Source organism: Ailuropoda melanoleuca, chromosome 19 (assembly GCF_002007445.2).
Source record: "Ailuropoda melanoleuca isolate Jingjing chromosome 19, ASM200744v2, whole genome shotgun sequence".
NCBI lineage: Eukaryota > Metazoa > Chordata > Mammalia > Carnivora > Ursidae > Ailuropoda > Ailuropoda melanoleuca.
The window spans coordinates 6,002,707-6,021,365 of NC_048236.1; the positions used below are offsets into that span (position 1 = coordinate 6,002,707).

Here is an 18,659-nt window from a genome sequence, read left to right on the forward strand (position 1 = left end):
CTTGGCCCAGTTATCAAAAAATAGAACAAAAATCTCTTTGGTGTAAAGTAGGGATTAAATCATGATTTACCGACTGATTTCCTAGCCAGTTTTTCCCCAAGTTCCACACCAACACAGGCAAAACTGTGATAGCCCTTAAAACTCATCATCCACAGTGGCCCAACTCTGCATTTTACCCCGTGTTCTAATTACACCAGTGCAGGAGATGCAGCCCGGTCTCATGTGATCGTCTGAGATACAGACGAGGAATTAAAGCACAAACAAGTGACTCATTTTGATGGATTTACTCCAGACAGGAGAAACCTGTAATTTCTCTTAGGCGTGCTTGATGGACCCATCGCGGAGTGAATCACAGACTTACACAAGCCTCGAAACCCTGGGCGGTTTTACAGTTCTCAGGCTTCTCACAACAGGTGGCTGGCTTGCACTGGGGCCTCTTGGATTTCCCTTTCAAAAATGGAGAGGAGGGATCACAGGCACTGAAGGGGACCATGGGAGGTGCAAGGGCAGGCACCCGTGATGGTGGGGCACAGCAGCCGGAAACTCGGTGCCAACTCTCCCGCCCGGCTACTAGCTTTCCTGGATGCGGTGAGTACGCATGCCAGGGCCAAACCGTCCTCTGACTGAAGACCGGGTTGGTTGTGCGTGTATTCCGGAATGGGAAAATGTGTGATTTATGGTGGTATTTTCTGGAATGCTTGATTCTGCAGGAAGCTTTCCTGACATTATTTAGAAATTGGCTAGCTCAAGGTTAAAGTATTTCCTAGATCTCTTTTACATTTGTTTTTCTTTAAAAAGTCATTTGTCAGGCTCTAATTGCTCACTCTTGGAGTGAAAATACAAAGCACTTTGTCAGGGAATTAGACTCCGTTTTCTGATTGTCCCTTTGCTTGATAAAGGGAATAAGCAAACCAGCTTTCAATTCCCTTCCTTTAGGCTGAACGTAAAGTTGTATATATATTATTATAAAGCATTCGTGAGTAGTTTCTTCTTATAGTGGGGCTGACAGAGCTGTTTTTTATATCAACTGAAACATCTCCTCCCTGACTGCTAAAACCTTTTTGCAAAGTCATCTACCCTTGTTTTGAATGGTCTACTGTACACCATTTAATCACCTATATTCCTCGTCCTCTGAGGACAATTGTAGCCTTTCAAATGTGTGTCGTAAGGTGCTATTTTGTGTGTGTGTCAGTACTCTGTGAGCTTTCTTCCCGGAGCTGAACAATTGCCCGGTTTCTCCATTACTTTAAGATCCTGTAAGTCTCGAGAGAGCTGTTGAGAGGCTAGATGCCTTCCAGCTCTGAAATCATGCGATTCTTCAAACATAACAGTATTTGAACCAGACTGCCATTCTCAGCAAAGAAACTGAGCAACAAAGGGATTGGCTGGAAGCCATCTAAAATAGCCCAGGATAAGATGCCTCTGATTCTAATAGATCTTTTCTATCTTTCTTTCCCCCAAGGCTCTTTATGAAACAGCTTCTCCATGGCAAGGGGCAACCGGTAAGAGTGACTGAATCCATTCTGCTACTGAGGCCAAGAAACACGCAAACAACTTGTTTAGCTGTCTGACTCTATAATCAGAGCTCTAATTACACCAGCGGAGTAGACGGAACGTACGGTTATGAAATTCAGCGGAGGGGAACAAAACACACACACCCTAACATGTGGGGCAGCAGACTCTAAGTTCCTCACCCTCAGTTAACCTTTCTGAACTGGTCCTTCCCATCAAAGGGATTGGCCAATGAGTGTGAGGTGAGTTGCTGCCTAGAAGGTGAGCCAACAAGTGGAATGGGACCTCCCTCTCCCGTTGGGGTGAAGTTCATGGAGGGGAACACTTTGGGGAAGTGTCCACTTTGTCTGCACACATCCCCATCCGGCTCTCCTTGGGTATTCTGTATAGAGGGGTTTGAGAGATCATGGCTTCTAATGCATTCCTTCCTGACTGATTGTGGTTATCGTTCCCAGGCTGTACCTTTTTAAATTTGCTTTGAGAGTCCTGATGCTAGCACTCACACAGCATGTCTGGGCAGGCAGGGAGTGCCTCAGTTCCATGACTCATATCCTACAACCCCATTCTAGTGCAGATCAGAAACAAACTCCAGGACCCAGGCAGACTAACAGTATTTCTTAATTCCAACTCATTCAGAAACCCAGCTCTTAGTTCAAGGGAGGTGGGACGAATAGGAAATGGTGTTTCAGAACAACTGGGGTCTTCTAGGTCTGTCCAAGAAAGTGTCTTGTGAGCTCTGACCTTGGAGACAGGGCAGAAAGGATGCTTACGCTGCCATGCCTGGGGCAGACATCACTCATCTGGCGTGGCGTTGTCTCTTGCCAAACCTAGATAGGACCTCATAGTCCTTTTGCAGAGGCTCCGAGTAGTATATCAAAGGGGTGGGCTGGTTCCAAAAGGTTCTAGAGTAGCACATATGCTCACCTTCCCCTCTAAGATAGAGAAATTGCCTTGTGATTATAAAACAGAAACTTCGGAAGTTGGTATCATTCTCTGTGGGGCCATTCGCTTATTCAGCACGTGCTGACAGGGTAACTATTATGCCTGTTACACTCTGCTGGGGACCGAGAACCATCCCTTCCTGTTCCCCTCCTAATGACAACCTGATTTTCTTTCTTTCTTTCTTTCTTTCTTTCTTTCTTTCTTTCTTTCTTTCTTCTTCTTCTTTCTTCTTTTTTTTCGTCTATTCTGCTAGGTGCGGCTAATTTTTCTCAGGCTCTGGGGCTTGAAGCCCTAAGCCGTGGGCTCTGTTGACCCCTTGTCAGGGCTTAGAGCAAAAGCAGTCGTGTGGGAGGCATCCATTGCTGGTAATTCCCTGGGGAGGGACATCCGGAGCCACCTGACCTCTGGGACCCTTCGGTCTAGCTACATTATCCTCCCAGCCTCGGGGGCCAGTAAAGGTTGTCTTCTCTTCCTCTTTCTCTGAAGCAATCACTCTGTTTGAGCAGAGAGTCTGGCTTCTGCCCAGTGGCCTAGAATTGCTGTTCATTATTAAGCGAAAGACAAAAGTGGATGGTAGTGGGCAATTCACACTTTTATAAGGATGCACGGAGGGAGAGAGGGGCAGGTTGGGGAAGCAGGGAGGAGGAATTTGGGATGCTACTTTGTCAGTACCCGAAAAGCTGCCTATTCCAGGTTGCCGGTTGCTTTTATCTCTGGAATAGGCCATCTTTCGGGCACTTTGGAAACAAGAGGCAGGGCACGTTTCTTTGCAAATGTCAGGTGACTGTTTACCTCATCACCACAGAAGCCTCAGGCATAAGCCTTCTGCATCTTGTTTTCTCTTTCTGTTTTTAATTATCCATTTCTGAATCTGCTTTCCCCTTCCTGGGATCATCCCAGACATCTGAGTGTCATCCCATCTCTGCCTGCCTTTCCTCACCTCTCCACCCACAGATCACGTGTCAGGATAATTCTGACTCTTCTCAGTGTTAAAGTGGACCTATCCACTGCCTCCTTCTTTCAGGATTCACTAAGCCAGGTCTGCTACTCTCCGAGGCCCTCCTTTGGGTCCCTGTGAGTGACCTCCTGTGAGGGTATTAGCATAGGTGCTGGGACGTGGTAGGTGCCCAACAAATGCACATGTAGTCTGAGTCTGGATACATTAATGTGTTCCATGAGTCTGGATACATTAATGTGTTCCAAGATGACGTGTGGTCCTTGAACAGTAGCCTTGAATTCCCCCAGGCACTTTGGATGATAAGGTAAATTGGTATGACCAGAGTGAAACAGTCTTTTTCCCACAAGGATTCCCAGAAACTCTGCTCTGCGTCCGTATATATGTGAGGAGCTGGGGGTGGTGATGCTGGGACACACGGTTTCTCCGACTGATCTGACCACTGAACCCCTTAGTCTTTTATGAGACCAGAGTTTCACAGAAACCCACTTCAGGACACAATATCTTGGCCAACTGCAATCGTCGCCAAACTGTATTGTTTGCCGTGCTAAATAAAACAGGCAGATTTCCTGAAATCACAAAACATTTAAGTCATTGTATATAAATGTCCTCAGGGTCAAGTTTTCCTTCCATTCTTTTAAAATTCAACTTTGGTGCCTGCTACAAACTTGGCAAACAAGTGGCGTGTAATATGTGTCAACCCCAGGCATAAATACACATTGTTGCACCACAATTCTGCACTGTTTTTATGTTCCCCCCCACCAGGTACTAGGATCTTGATTTAAATGGCCAGGGACAGTTCTTCCCAACAAAGCGTTTTTCTGCTGCCATACCCAAGGGGTTTAGAGAAGGAGCAATTTTATGAAAACACGCAATTTTGCTGTTAAACTGACCACACTGGAAAGACAGAAGTCAGTGAATGGTATGAAGGCAATCTAAGCATACTGGACATAGAATAACTCTGGATTCTCCATGGGGGAAAGGACCTGGCCTTGACTCCAGCACTCTTATCTCAGAACTAGTAGACCCCTGGGCGGGGCAGGTTGTCCTTGAATAGGTTCACATCTGAAAGCTGCCTCTTTCAGTACTGTCCGTGTTTTTGCCAGTGTTCTTTTGCACAATCCACTCTTGTAACATTTCTTTAGATTCTGTGTCCTTGTTCTTTTCTTCATTCTTTCAAGAGGTCACATACTATATGCAGACACTGTGCTGGGTATTGGAGAAATATTATATATACACACACATATCTATATAAATAATATTCCTATTTATATACACAGTAATTTTTTTTAGAGAGGGAGAGAGGGGGTGCAAAGGGAGAGGGAGAGAGAGAATCTTAAGCAGGCTCCACGCCCAGTGCAGAGCCCAAAGCGGGGCTCGATCTCACAACCCTGAGATCATGACCTGAGCTGAAATCAAGAGTCGGACGTTTAGCCGACTGAGCCACCCAGGTGCCCAGAAACACTTTATATCTGCAGAAAATTTTCAGTTCAATGTTATACAATACTCAAAGTTCACTTTAATTACTAAGTCTTCATCAATGGTGAATTTAAGTATATTTCTTCCATTCTGTTCCATAAAATATCAGCCTCTGTGAATTATGCTGTATATGCTTCTTTTTATTTTTTAATTCCCCATTTCAGAGCTCTTAAGCTCTGGTTTATTGTGTGCTCCGCAGAACGCTCTGGCTTTTGGCATCAGCTGTCTATATTGTGATGGGACAGTTTCCATTCTACTCTTTCTGGTGAGAAGAGAAACAACCATGTGGGGCTACCTTGAGCACATGTCTCCATCTGACCCATCCCTACCAATCAAACTGGGCAAAAATTAGAATGCTGTGCATCCTCTTGGGTAACATTATTAAACAACCCCTCCTTCCCACTCGTAATTATTGAAGGACACTTACCATATAATTATCATACAAAATGGTAGGTGGGTTACATACACCAGACTATAAAAACATGAATGATGAAATAGCAAATTAATTAACCAAAACTCTCCAAACAGCTAATTGTGCTCAGTTCAAAGTTTCTGTTTCTTGTGGTCATGCTTATGATTTCATACTACACATAAATTATTTGTTAGTAATTTTTTTCCTTAGAAAAAATGAATGTGTCATTATTTCATAATGTTCCATAAAGAGTGTAATGATCTACAGAAAATGCCATGACTATTGGATCCTTTAGTCCCTGAACACTTTCAGGAGCTGTGGACTTATAGGGGCCCTAGCACTGCTCAGGAAAACAGTACTGGACTTCCTAAATCACATCACATCATTGTGCCAAATGCCTGACTTTCTTCCAGCAAGATTAACTTTAAGTAAAGTTCTTATATGAAAACCGTGGACGGTAAAAGTCTTCCTTCTGAAGCCTTAGATAGCAGGCATTATTACTTACAAGCGGCCTCCTGTTGGCTCGTCTTCACCCATTTCACTGTGCATTTCAAACCATTGCTCTCTAGGTGGAAGAGAATCGCATTTACTCTCAGCATCAGTCCTATTATTTGGCTCTGGATGTAGGTATCTTTTTTCCCTGATGCATGTACCTTGGGAAGAAGATTTGGATAGAACTGTGAAAAATAGTAAAGAGAAGGACCAAAGGGACCACCACTTCAGTGGGAGAAGTGAATGATTTACGACTTGATGATGAAAATGAATCTTCCAGTGGATATTTCTACTTCTCAAATTGTAGCTTACAATCCATTAGAGGGTTGTGGATTCAATTTAATGGGTGGCAACCAATTTCTAAAAGAATGTCAGAGTGAAATGCAAGATAAAAATCATGGACAGAGTGTCTTGCTCATAGGCGGGAAAGATAAGCAATACGTAAAGGTTTTTGAAATATAAAAATTATGTATTTTTCCAGTTTTATGTATGGATACCTATACACATACATATATATGTCTGTACCCAATGAGTCATGATGTAAGATCTGTTTTATTATTGTGTCAGGATAAAAAATTTTTGAAAGCCACAGGTGTATATGTGAAATGCACAGTTACATCTAAGACAAATTACACTGGGTCTTCTGGTATTTTCTTTTGTGATGACGGTTAAAAATCTATCCTAAATAATATTAATATTGCAAATTGCTTAGTGTCCACCAATTTGCCACGTACACGAGAACTTCTTTCCACCCACTCATGTAAGCTCTTGAATTCCACACACATATCCCAGCAACTATGCAAATCCATTACCACACTTTGCTTGTCATGCTGTCGTGTTTCCTTTCCCTTGCTCAGACTTGCTCTACAGGATGATAGTATAAGCCAAAATACTTCCCCCCTGTTCATTGGTTAGGAATGCAAAGAATTTGAAGCTCAAAGACAATCTGGAAGCCTTCCTGTAAGTGCCTGTGGCTCATCCTTTCACGTGAAGGCTCACTGGAGTCATGAAAGTCCATCTTAGTCTTGACTCCACCCAGGGAGGGTCTGATCCTTGATCCGTGGGTTTTCTTTGCTCCCTGGCCACAGATTGTCTGGTGATCCTAGATGGATCAGACTTAGCTCATCTCCATTAGAGCATAAAGGAATTTGTTTGCTGAGGCTCAGTTTCTGTTCAACCTTATTCACTAGCTACAGTACGTAGATGATCTCTCTTCTATTGGTTTGACTTGTCTGCATTCCCCACTGGACATCCTTTATGGAAATGACAGCACCCTTTATTTCCCTACCCCCAGCATCTGGCACAGTTCCTGGCAAATAGGAGGCTCTTGATAAAGGGTGGTTCGTAGTATGAATAATCATCCCACATTTTATGAAATGGATGAGAAAGAAAATAGGCTCAGCAAAGGTCAAGTAGTTCATCAATAGCATAAATATGATTAACAACTTAGCTCACGCTGACTCTATAGTCCGTGATAGTTTCACTTAGGCTGCATCTGTACCACCAGGAAAATCATTCTAAGGAACTTTGTTTCCAATAATTGGTCTTAGTTTCCACTATCCTGTCAGAAAAGGTGGTGGTCCTGATCATGATGATGTTGATGAATTTCAACTGTTGTAAAGATGCTTTCTTGGAGATCGGTCTTTGAAAGATGGAACTATCAAGAAAAAGGCTCTATCAAAAGACAAATTGTAACTATGCATGGTGACCGATGTTAACTAGACTTACTGATCGTTTCATAAAAATACAAATATCAATTCATTATGTTATACACTTGCAACTAATATAATGTTGCATGTCAATTATATGTTTAAAAAAGAAAAAGGCAAGAAACAGAGATATGGCCGAAGAACAGAGAGTTATCTTCTCATGCTTCTAGTTCTCTGTACAATAGTTAATCCTTCTATGAGAGAGTCTCAGTGCTTGCTCCAGCAACAGACCACAGAGTATATTCATTTAATTTTAAGTTATTGACTCCATTTGCCCAGAGAGACAGTACACTGTAGAACAGCAGTTCTCAACTTGGAGCAATTTTCTCTCCCAGGGCACATTTGGCAATGTCTGGTGACGTTTTTGGCTGTCACTGCTGGGGAGGAGGCTGTTCCTGGCATCTAGTAGGTTGAGGCTAGTGGTGCGACTGCACACCCTACAATTCCCAGGACAGCCCTGAACAACAAAGAACCATCCAGCCCCAAAAGTCAATAGTACCAGTGCTGAGAGATCTCACTCTAGAGCTTGGCTTTCCAACTGCACCATCTGAGTCGAACTCTTGGCTCCACCACTTTTTATGAGTGCCCTTGACTCATAGTTGCTTCACACTTTGTTCCTTGTCTTCTCCACTGATAAAATGAAGATGGTAATACTGTCTTATATCACCTGATTAAATGAGTTAATGCGAAGGAAGTGCTCAGAACTGTGATTGGCAAATACACGTTCTTCATAAATGCTACTGTTAAAGAAAATTGTGAATTAAATAATCAGAAATGATTCCTCGGTGAACATAGATCTTTCCTGGTGCTTCCGTCACTTCCTGTCTAATTGTTCGTAGACAAGTTAACAGTTGAGAGAAAATCTTTCCCTTTTTTTTCACACGTTAGCTGGCCTGAAAGTAGACATCGGTGTCCTTTCTTGGAGCAGGATGTTTTGGTGTGGACATCTCAGAGTACCCAGCAGGGTCACCAAGTGGTTGGTTCGTTGGCTGAGTCTTGTGTTGTCTGGCCTTATCACCTCCAGCTGGATCCACTTTCATTCTGTATTGCAGGTGAAGATCTTAATGTGTGAAAATGAAGTCCCAGGCAACCATGATTTGCTGTTTAATGTTATTTCTGGCCACAGAATGTTCTCACTATAGATCCAAGGTCCACATAAAAGTAAGTTTGGTCCATTCTTAGGTGGTCCCATGAGAAATATGTCAGTTCTTCTAGATGGCTAAATTTATGATAAATAACATAGTCTTAAATACATTTTCAAATGACTACAATTTTACTCCTGCTGATAGTTTTGTTTTTTGTTTTTTTTAAAGGGAAGAAAGAAAAGTTGAGAGGTGGCTGGGCCCTGCAACAGTATATTTGCAGGGTGCAACAGAGTGCAACAGTATAGCAGAAAAATCACTTTGCAAGCCACAGAGAATGTAGACAGGCAGCTGTCGTGAGGGGGAAGTACTAGCCTGGCAGATAGCACTTCGGCTCCAGACCTTACTTTTGCTTCTCATTAGTTGTACAAGTTGTTTTGCTTCTTTGAGTCTTAATTTCCTTATCTATAACATAAGGTTTTCTTTTCTTTTAGATAATTTTTACAGCCCTTTATAGCTACAAAAGAGTTTGTGATACTATTATTGTCACCTAATGATTATTCCTCATACCTGATCATTTCTTCCTCTCTGGGGATCTATGGTAACTGGTAGATCATATTAGCTCCATTTCATAGCTACAGTTAATACAGACGGAGACCAGCTTAGCATCATAACTACTACATCTCTTTTCTTCCTGGGTACTTAAACTTCCCAAAATATGGACCCTATTCACTAACCTGACCCTCAGGGCCCAAGTGACCACTGGCAAGGTTCTAGCCCTCCTCAGAGGAGAGTTTGTTTTCCCTCTGTGCTCACCTCTATGCTTCTGTCTGTAAATTCCCGCGATACCACACGCGGACCTGGTACAGTTTTCTTCTGAGTCCTGGACACATTTTCTCTTCATCTCCACATGGAGCCTCTACATTGAGATAAGAGAGGAGAGTCCCACAGTAAAGAGGACCTTTGGGAATTTATGTTTTACAGGATGGAGATAAACTTCAATATCTTGAAGGGAGACTCAAGACTGGAAGGATACAAGGTATGTGTCTACAGAACAGTCTTCTTCCATCCGGAGACTGAGTAGAGGAAAGGAAGGGCACGGATATTGCCGAGCACGTCCCCAGTCCACAAGCTTTCAAACGTCTCTAACAAGTCTCTCTAACAAGTTCTCAATGTTTACCAGTATTGATAGACTTTCTTACAATTTTGCCATTGTCCATGGCAGAGTCGATGACCCACGTGGGCAAATTATTCACATGCGTTTTAGAGTAGAAGACAGGTGTTCACTTTAAAACCCCAAAAGGAAATCTGTTTGAACTAATGAGCCAACAAGAGGCAGAAGAGGGAACAGGGCAGAATTCATTCCTTCACGCGAAGAGATTTTCAGAATGCTTAAATGTACGTAACACCCTGGTGCTGGGAAGTCTACCGAAGTGGTGTAAGACAAGTATTGTGTTGGTGAGATGGGTTACTCTCAAAAACTCGGGGATAAACTATGGAGATAATCATTACTAGTAAGATAGTCAAATCACGTGGTTCTTACCCAAATAGTAGAGATCACTGGATTCTGCACAGACATGGCCAAATATATTTTTAGCAAAAAAATACATGGCTACGTAGATGTGGAATTGAGAAAAGAGGGAGAGAGATGCCTAGCCTTCATTGAGCATTTATGGCAACACTGATTGAAGTGCTGGATGCTCCCTCATTCAATGTTTGTAAAAAGATGATGGCATCACCTCCAAACTGTATAGATGAAGAAATTGAGAATCAGTAAGCTTAAATAACTTGCAAAACCAGGGACTGTGGGTAGGTGGTAAAGAAAAATGCAAACTTACTCGTTTCTTTTCTCCATGAATGGGGTCATCCGCAGAGCTGTCCAAACCATAAATATAGATGCCTCCCTTGACTCACAGACAATTAGTCACCACATCGTATTGATTGCAACACCTTATTAGCTCCCATTAAGGATCTACGTCTTTTCATTCCATTACCACTATCCTAAGGCAATTCTTCCTGGGAATACTTTAACAGCTTCTTTCTTGGGCTCCCTGCCTTGAGTCAATCTCCCCTATTTGTGGATCAAATTAGGCCTGCCACCAGGTTTTAGAAATAAAGTTTTATTGAAACATAGCTGTGCCCATTTATTTACATATTGTCTTTGATTGCCTTCATGCCACAAAGGCAGAGTTCAGTAGTTTTGACAAAGACCACTTGGCCTACAACGCTGAAAATATTTATACTCTGGCTTGAGTTGTTCAATTTAGCAAATAAAAATATGGAATGCCTCATTAAGCCTAAATATCAGATAAACAATAAATGATATCGCACAGATCATACGAACACCAGAAACTTATTCATTGTTTAACTGAATATTTTCAGTTGATCCCTGGTATTCATGGATTCTGTATTTGTTCTTTGAAACTTATTTGTAACCCCCAAATCGCTGCTCACAGTGCTTTCTGGATCATTCACAGAAAAAAAAATCGAGTTTGCTAAGGTGCAAGTTCCCAGCCAAGCAAGGTGGCTCTCAGCCTTCTTGTTCCAGCTGTCCTGCTATAAACAAGGGTTCTTTGTGTGGCATTACTAATGCCATATTTTTTGCATATGGGCTTTTGTTTGTGATTTTGCTGCTTAAAATGGCCCTGAGTGTAGTTCTAAGGTGGTGTCTGGTGTTCCTAAGGGGGCTATGATGTGCCTTAAGGAGAAAATTCACGTGTTCGATAAGCTTTGCTCAGGTGCCGTTATGAGTTATGGTGCTATTGGCCATGAGTTCAATGTTAATGGATCAACAACATAAATAAAGTGTCTTTAAATAGAAACACAAATAAAACAAGCTCATGTATTAATCAGCTGATAAAAATGAAGCTGGTAAGAACCTGCCTTGATTTCCCCTCATTCAGTGTTTGTGGAAGCAACTCCATAGACCATAACTACTGCAAATTGTGAGACTGAACTGTGTCTGAAAATAAAATTAATATTTAACTGGGCTTTCTGTAATTTATCTGGCAGCTCTAGTGGGGCCTTTATAGAAAATGTTACTGCCTTCTGCTCTATGCTATTGCTAATTATCTTTCAAAAACCAATCCAATCATGTTTTCTGGAACCCCCATATTTGCACAGACTTTGAAGTCCTTCTTGTCTTGACTCCTGCTTTTCTCCCATCCTCGTCTGTTGCCCCACTCCCCACAGATGCTCTAAACTAGGCTTTCTGTCTGACCTGCGAGCCCTCCTCTCCATGTGCTGTTCGCTCTGCCTCGACCACAGCTCCGCAGTCTGCCTGGCACGTCTTACTTGGTGCTGAGGACACTGTTCAGTGTCACCTCCTCTGGGAAGCAAGCAATCCCCCAATCCCTAGAATGAGTGAACTGCCTCCATCAGAGCACAGCAATGCTAATTAGGCCCCCTCCTCTCTCTTTCCCTTTTCAGAGAAATGCCAAGGACCTTGTATCTCTGCTTCCAACTGCAGCCAGCCCTGTGCTCAGCACTTTCGTGGAGAAATAGGATTCACATGTCATCAGGACAAGTGGCAAAAATCAACTGAAACATGTACAAGCCTTTCTGTGGAAACACTCTTTAAGGTGACGTATTTGCATACTATTGGCTTCCAGGGCTAATTTCCCAGGAGATGGTAGAGGCATTTTCCTGTGTTCTGTTCGTCACAACAATACATCTCAGATCTAGACTTGGGAAAAAGGCGGAGTGGGTGAAATTTGTCTCTTCTCCTTCCTTCCTTCCCCAAACTCTCGGATACTCTCCCCTCTCCTCACTCTCTCTTTCTCCCTCTCAGTATCTTTTCTTAAAAATAGATCTGAAACTCATTCACATGATGGTAAATGCTTAGAGGTTAAATTTGAGCTCTAAAGATGGATTTGTGTGTACCTTTGCCTAATTAGTGAACTCTAAACTTCTCGAAATTACAATTTAGCATTCTTTGTTTGACCTGCCAATCTCCAAATCCATCCCCCACCCACACAAATTCCATGAGACTCCCCCCGCAAAAAATTAAAATAAGTAGACAGATTTTGTGTTTAGAATTTCTCCATATCTCTGGAGAAAACTGTCTTATCACACTTGAATTAAAACCATCGTCCTGAAAGCAATAGGTCAGTATCCTGATCTCAGTGGGAATTTGGGTGGAACTCTCTTGTCGGTGTGTGACTCCATCTTACTCTCTCCATCTTTCTGGGCATTTAAACCCCCTTTTAGGACCACTTGCTTCTCTGTTTTCCCCACATGGTGTATTTGTGCCTTAGTTCCTTTACTCTGATGTATGTTAAGTAATTATTCATTTTTTAACAAAACAACATTTTTTTTTTTAAAACAGGACTTCAATACTGCAGCACGCCTTTCCCTTGCAGCATCATCCATACCCGTGCACATTCTTGACTTTCGAGCTCCAGAACCCGTGGAGAGTGTAGCCCAAGGAATCCGCAGACACTGTCCGATTGATTATGCCTGCATACTCGATGTTGTGAAATCATCAGAAGCCACGTCTGGAAACATTGCATTCATAGTGGAGTTATTAAGAAATATTTCTACAGATTTGTCCGATAATGTTACCCAAGAGAAAATGAAGGTATTCTTTGATAATTTCATTTAAAAAACTGACAGGTTTCTTTCTTTTTTTTTTTTAACCAATTCTTGCATTTTAACAGTTTCAAATGTACTTTTCAGGTCCAAAGTATGATAGCTGCAGCAACCATAACAACCATGATAGGAATTTTATTTCAAATTTGCATATCAATTCACTCTAATTTATGTAAGTTTTCAAGAAGTTAGCACATTTTTATTATTTTTTTTTATTTTTTATTTTAAAGATTTTATTTATTTATGTGACAGAGATAGAGACAGCCAGCGAGACAGGGAACACAAGCAGGGGGAGTGGGAGAGGAAGAAGCAGGCTCATAGCAGAGGAGCCTGATGTGGGGCTCGATCCCATAACGCCGGGATCACGCCCTGAGCCGAAGGCAGACGCTTAACCGCTGTGCCACCCAGGCGCCCCAGCACATTTTTAATACGTAGTTTTGTACAGATTGACTGNATCCCATAACGCCGGGATCACGCCCTGAGCCGAAGGCAGACGCTTAACCGCTGTGCCACCCAGGCGCCCCAGCACATTTTTAATACGTAGTTTTGTACAGATTGACTGTTTTCAAGGAAACATCCCAAAAGGATGGCTGTGAGCAAGACTTCTACTTGAGTGTTGCCCAAATTTCATTCTGTAGAACACAATTATTTTGAGAAACGTTAATGGAGGTTTCGTTTCTAAAAGGGAGATCTGTACAGAGCAGATGTAGGAATTCTGGGTTAAACAAAGTTAAGCAGGTTTCCTATGGCAGGACTTTTTAGAGCTTTTCATGTGTTAAGGAAGTTTGGCCTTCTTTCTAAGGGGGGGGGATTAGAAAATGGTATGCAGTATTTCTCAGATTTAGGTTTTTATAGAATCCACTCCCAATTCCCTCCATTAAACAATCATTAATATCTCATGAGAATCTTGGGTTATATATGCTGCAGTTTGGAAATGCTGCCCCGGGCACATAATAAAGCAGGTAAACTTTACCTGTGATTTTTATTTTATTTTAATGATTGTTTTACTTTACTTCCCTCTCTGAAGGCCTCTTAGCATGAGATTCTAATAAACAGTGAATTTGAAGAGAAGTATGTCAACTAAGATCAGATCATTTGATCTTTAGAAATTTCAGGTTTTAGAAATTGACTTTCTACAATAATGTTTAAATCCGTAGCATAATTTCCATGTTTTCTCCATTGCAGACTTATAGTGAAGTGGCCAACCACATCCTTGACACAGCAGCCATTTCAAATTGGGCTTTCATTCCAGACAAAAGTACCAGCTCGGATTTGTTGCAGTCCGTGAATCTGTTTGCAAGGCAACTCCACGTCCACAATGACTCTGAGAACCTTGTGGATGAACTCTTCATTCAGGCAAAAGGCCTTCGCATCAACCACAATACCCCAGAGAAAAAATTCAGTTTCTCCACGAGCATGAACGGTACGACAGAGGGTCTCTTAGGAATGATAGAAATTCCCAGGCAAGAGCTGTGGAAGCTGCCACCAAATGCATCCCAAGCCATCAGCATAGCTTTTCCCACCTTGGGGGCCATACTGAAGGAAGTCCACTTGCAAAATATGAGTCTTCCTAGACCCGTAAATGGTCTCGTCCTTTCGGTGATTTTACCAGAAGGATTGAAGCAAGTCTTATTCACCTTTGAGAAGATCAACAAATCCCGGAATGCCAGGGCCCAGTGTGTTGGCTGGCACTCCAGGAAAAGGAGGTGGGATGAGAATGCCTGTGAAACCACGCTGGAGATCACGAACAAAGTGAAATGCTTGTGTAACTACACCAACATGGTGATGTCCTTTTCCATTCTAATGTCCCCCAGATCTATAGACAACAAAGTCCTGGACTACATCACCTGCATTGGGCTCAGCATCTCCATCTTTAGCTTGATTCTTTGCCTGATCATTGAAGCTGTGGTGTGGTCCCGGGTGGTTGTGACAGAGATATCATACATGCGTCACGTGTGCATCGTGAACATAGCCGTGTCGCTCCTGATTGCTAACGTGTGGTTCATCATAAACTCTAACTTCCACAAAAAGGCCCAGGGCTCCAACTGGTGTGTTGCACTGACATTTTTCAGCCACTTTTTCTACCTCTCTCTGTTTTTCTGGATGTTCTTCAAAGCACTGCTCATCATCTATGGAATATTGGTGGTTTTCCGTAGGATGATGAAATCCCGCATGATGGCCATTGGCTTTGCCATTGGCTACGGGTGCCCATTGGTCATTGCTGGCACCACAGTTGCTGTCACAGTGCCAGAGAAAGGCTACATGAGACCTGATGCCTGTTGGCTTAACTGGGACAATACCAAAGCCCTTTTAGCATTTGCCATCCCAGCCTTAGTCATCGTGGCTGTGAATCTTGTGGTGGTTTTGGTTGTTGCTGTCAACACTCAGAGGCCCTCTATTGGCAGCTCCAAGTCTCAGGATCTGGCCATAATTATGAGGATCAGCAAAAATGTTGCCATCCTTACCCCTTTGCTGGGATTGACTTGGGGTTTTGGAGTAGCTACACTTGTAGAAGGCACTTCCTTGATATTCCACATAATCTTTGCCCTGCTCAATGCTTTCCAGGTAAGTACCAAGAGAGAAACTTATTTTCTTAGCTACTATTATTAATTAATATTTTATTTATGAGATATTATTTTTATTTTATAATTTGTTGTTCTGGCTATACGACCAAAAAATGGCTATGATTGAAAAATACAGAATACGAAATGTTCCTTTCACTTCTTTCCATGTCCTAGAGCCATTCAGCTGTGGCATCTCTCACCCTAGTGATTGTCAAGTTGGATTTAGCTGATCAGACTGACTGGGTGGGAATCTCCTTTCTTCTGTCCTCAACTAATCCACCCGTAACCCTCCTAAAGTTTCAGTGTCAGAAGAAGTTGACCTTAACTTATAGAGGACCAGTCTTTGGTCAAAGATGTGTGAGTCTACACTCACATGGTATGCCTCAAAACAGAGCAGTTTTTATCCTTTCTCTAGCAGTTGGGAACTCAGTGAAGTTGTCATTTTCCATAGTGCGACGAAACAGGACTTGGCAATCTCTTTGAGTGTTAACCAGTTAGGAGTTCTCACGGCTCTTCCGTGTGAAATAAATGTAGGTTGCTCTTCACTGAAATGGATCTTGCTGCATGTTGCCTGACCCTAGAAATGTCACTTTTCTCTGGGCCTCACCCTTCTCCTTAGTAAGCTAAAGACACGAATCTAAAATCATCTCTCTTTTCTTTTCTTGCTCGACCATACTTGGTTTGGCAAAATTATCCCTCTAATAGTTGCTTTACTCTATGTTGGCTCCCGATCTGGTACTTTTGGGAAGCTGTCAGACTGCTTTCCATACCTATGAGTAATAGCAAATTTGGCAAGTTCATATCCTTAATTGTGCTTTTAATCAGGGGTTGCGAACTCCAGCCTGCTGCCTGTTTTTGTAAATGGTTTTACTGGATTAAAGCCATACTCATTCGTTTTGCATTTTGCCTACGGCTGCTTTTGAGCTACGGTGGCAAAGTGGAGTAGCTGTACCAGAAAGCGTAGAACCCGCAAAGCTAAAACTATTTATTATCTGGTGCTTCACCGAAAAAATTCTCCAACCTCTGCTTTAAATATATAAATATAACTGCTTAGTAAAGCAGCAACGTATTCCTATTAACGTGTCACTATTACTCTGTTTAAAAACGTGGTACAAAATATAAAGCAGACGTTTAAGAAATGCCAGCTCAGATCCATTATATATCTTACTCATACTTCTTTAATAACTATGGAGAACATTTATTTCACTCTTTGCCTGGCATGGCTTTAAAGGGAGACATTTGACTTATGGTTGTTGTTGTTTTTGTTTTTTTGCTTTCAAAAGCTCTTGGACTGGCATAAATCTCCCCAACTCTTGAAGTTACTTTGGTGACTAATGACCTCCTTCTTCTTCTTTTTTTTGTTTTTTGCAACTTAATTAAACCCCAGAAAGTTTTATTCTATTTCTTTTCCGAATCATTTCTTTTTCTCTTTTCTTGATAGAAAGAAAAATATTGAAACACTTTTAGTTAAATACACTCCAACTTTTCTCACCAAGCTTTCCCTGTGACTCACATTTAAAAATCATCATCTTCTGATTAGCGCTTCTCTGCCAAGGAGCTATCCTTGGAAACCCAGCCTTCCTTCCACTCCCACGGCAGGATTCAGAATTTTCTTAAACTTCAACTTCCAACCATTTAAAAAGATTGGCTATTGATTATTGTGACTTTATAGGTAAGCAAATAATTCAAACTTGAAGAGACCCTGGTCTTTGAGATCTCTGCCGTTTTCTCTCTTTTATGCATAAACTTATTGCACCAGCTCAGAGACCCTGCTATTTCATGACTTTTAACCCCAACTGAAAGTAAACTATCATCCAGGTTTCACTTCTCAAGACATCTTCCATGATTGTCACTTTGAGCTACAGGATTCCATGTCATGTTATGTCGTNTATGTCACGTCACTGTTACGATGAGTAAGAACAGCTACTTAATATTTGGAAAGAAAGCAAAGAGATGTAATAAGGTGGCAAACACCATTCTACACCTGCAGCCATTCAATAAATAACAATAACTGTCAGGCACGGACATGAAGGTGACCCTCTTTCTTTGAGGTACAATCACAGAAAATACTCGCCACTGTGTTTTCTCTGAATCAGTAGATGCTGAAGTTTCTAATACCCAATGACTGTCCTTGAAGATATCTAGAAGAGTGGTATTACAGTACCCGTTGGTGGTATTACAGTAACAGTTGGGATGTGGTCTGCCAAACCATCCCTGATGCTTCTGTTGACTTTTGCCATAGGGGTTTTTCATCTTGCTGTTTGGAACCATTATGGACCACAAGGTAATTTGAATCTGTTTCACTCATTGCAAAAATTTTCACGTGACTCAGGGTAGCAGGGGGATGAAGCAGCTTTGATCAGAAAGCCTGGTCCATGGGGGTGAGTTTATGGGGGTGTTTCAAGCATCAGTTGAGAGGAGGAAAGGAGAGAACTCTACTGTCTCATTTTGTGCACTTAAGTCAACAGGAGACTGTGTGTGAGTGTATCTAAAAGAATGAAAACCATAATCAGAATTTTAATTTTAATCCTAAATGTAATCATAACTACACCTCAACTTTTATCCAAGTCTTATTATTGGCTAAGCACTATGCTAGGCCATCTGATGCTGCTTCTGCCAGGGTCAGTGGTCTCGAAGTTTCAGGACATGGGTCTGGGTTTGGGGGATGTTGTCATTTCTTCACTGTCATTGTTTCTTTAGATAAGAGATGCTTTGAGGATGAGGATGTCTTCACTGAAGGGGAGATCAAGGGCAGCAGAGGTAAGCCCTCTTTTCAGTCTCCTTACTGAGGGGTCTCTGTTCTCAGCGGGGTCATGCAGAGATAAATATTATAGCTTAGTATTCTGGGTTTGTTAGCAAAGAGAACTATTAGGGCATGCATTCATTCGTTCATTTCTTCACTCGACAAATTTGGAGTATCCC

General features: G+C 42.0%; 1 protein-coding gene across 1 annotated transcript; it reads left to right on the forward strand.

Annotated features, from left to right (window-relative positions):
* Positions 1 to 326: 326 nt before the first annotated feature.
* ADGRF4 (adhesion G protein-coupled receptor F4) lies at positions 327 to 18,593 on the forward strand. Its single transcript, XM_034648262.1, has 8 exons — positions 327 to 588; positions 1,463 to 1,502; positions 9,568 to 9,622; positions 12,013 to 12,164; positions 12,911 to 13,162; positions 14,359 to 15,738; positions 17,980 to 18,021; positions 18,438 to 18,593. Exons 1-8 carry the CDS (start codon positions 584 to 586, stop codon positions 18,591 to 18,593), a joined length of 2,082 nt encoding a protein of 693 aa, XP_034504153.1. The 5' UTR covers positions 327 to 583.
* The last annotated feature ends 66 nt before the right edge of the window (positions 18,594 to 18,659 follow it).

Bases quoted from the DNA above. Each gene is read 5' to 3' on its own strand.
- ADGRF4 (XM_034648262.1), top strand. The intron at 1,503-9,567 runs GTAAGAGTGACT...TATGTTTTACAG, and splicing joins TCCATGGCAAGGGGCAACCG to GATGGAGATAAACTTCAATA. The intron at 15,739-17,979 runs GTAAGTACCAAG...CTTTTGCCATAG, and splicing joins CCCTGCTCAATGCTTTCCAG to GGGTTTTTCATCTTGCTGTT.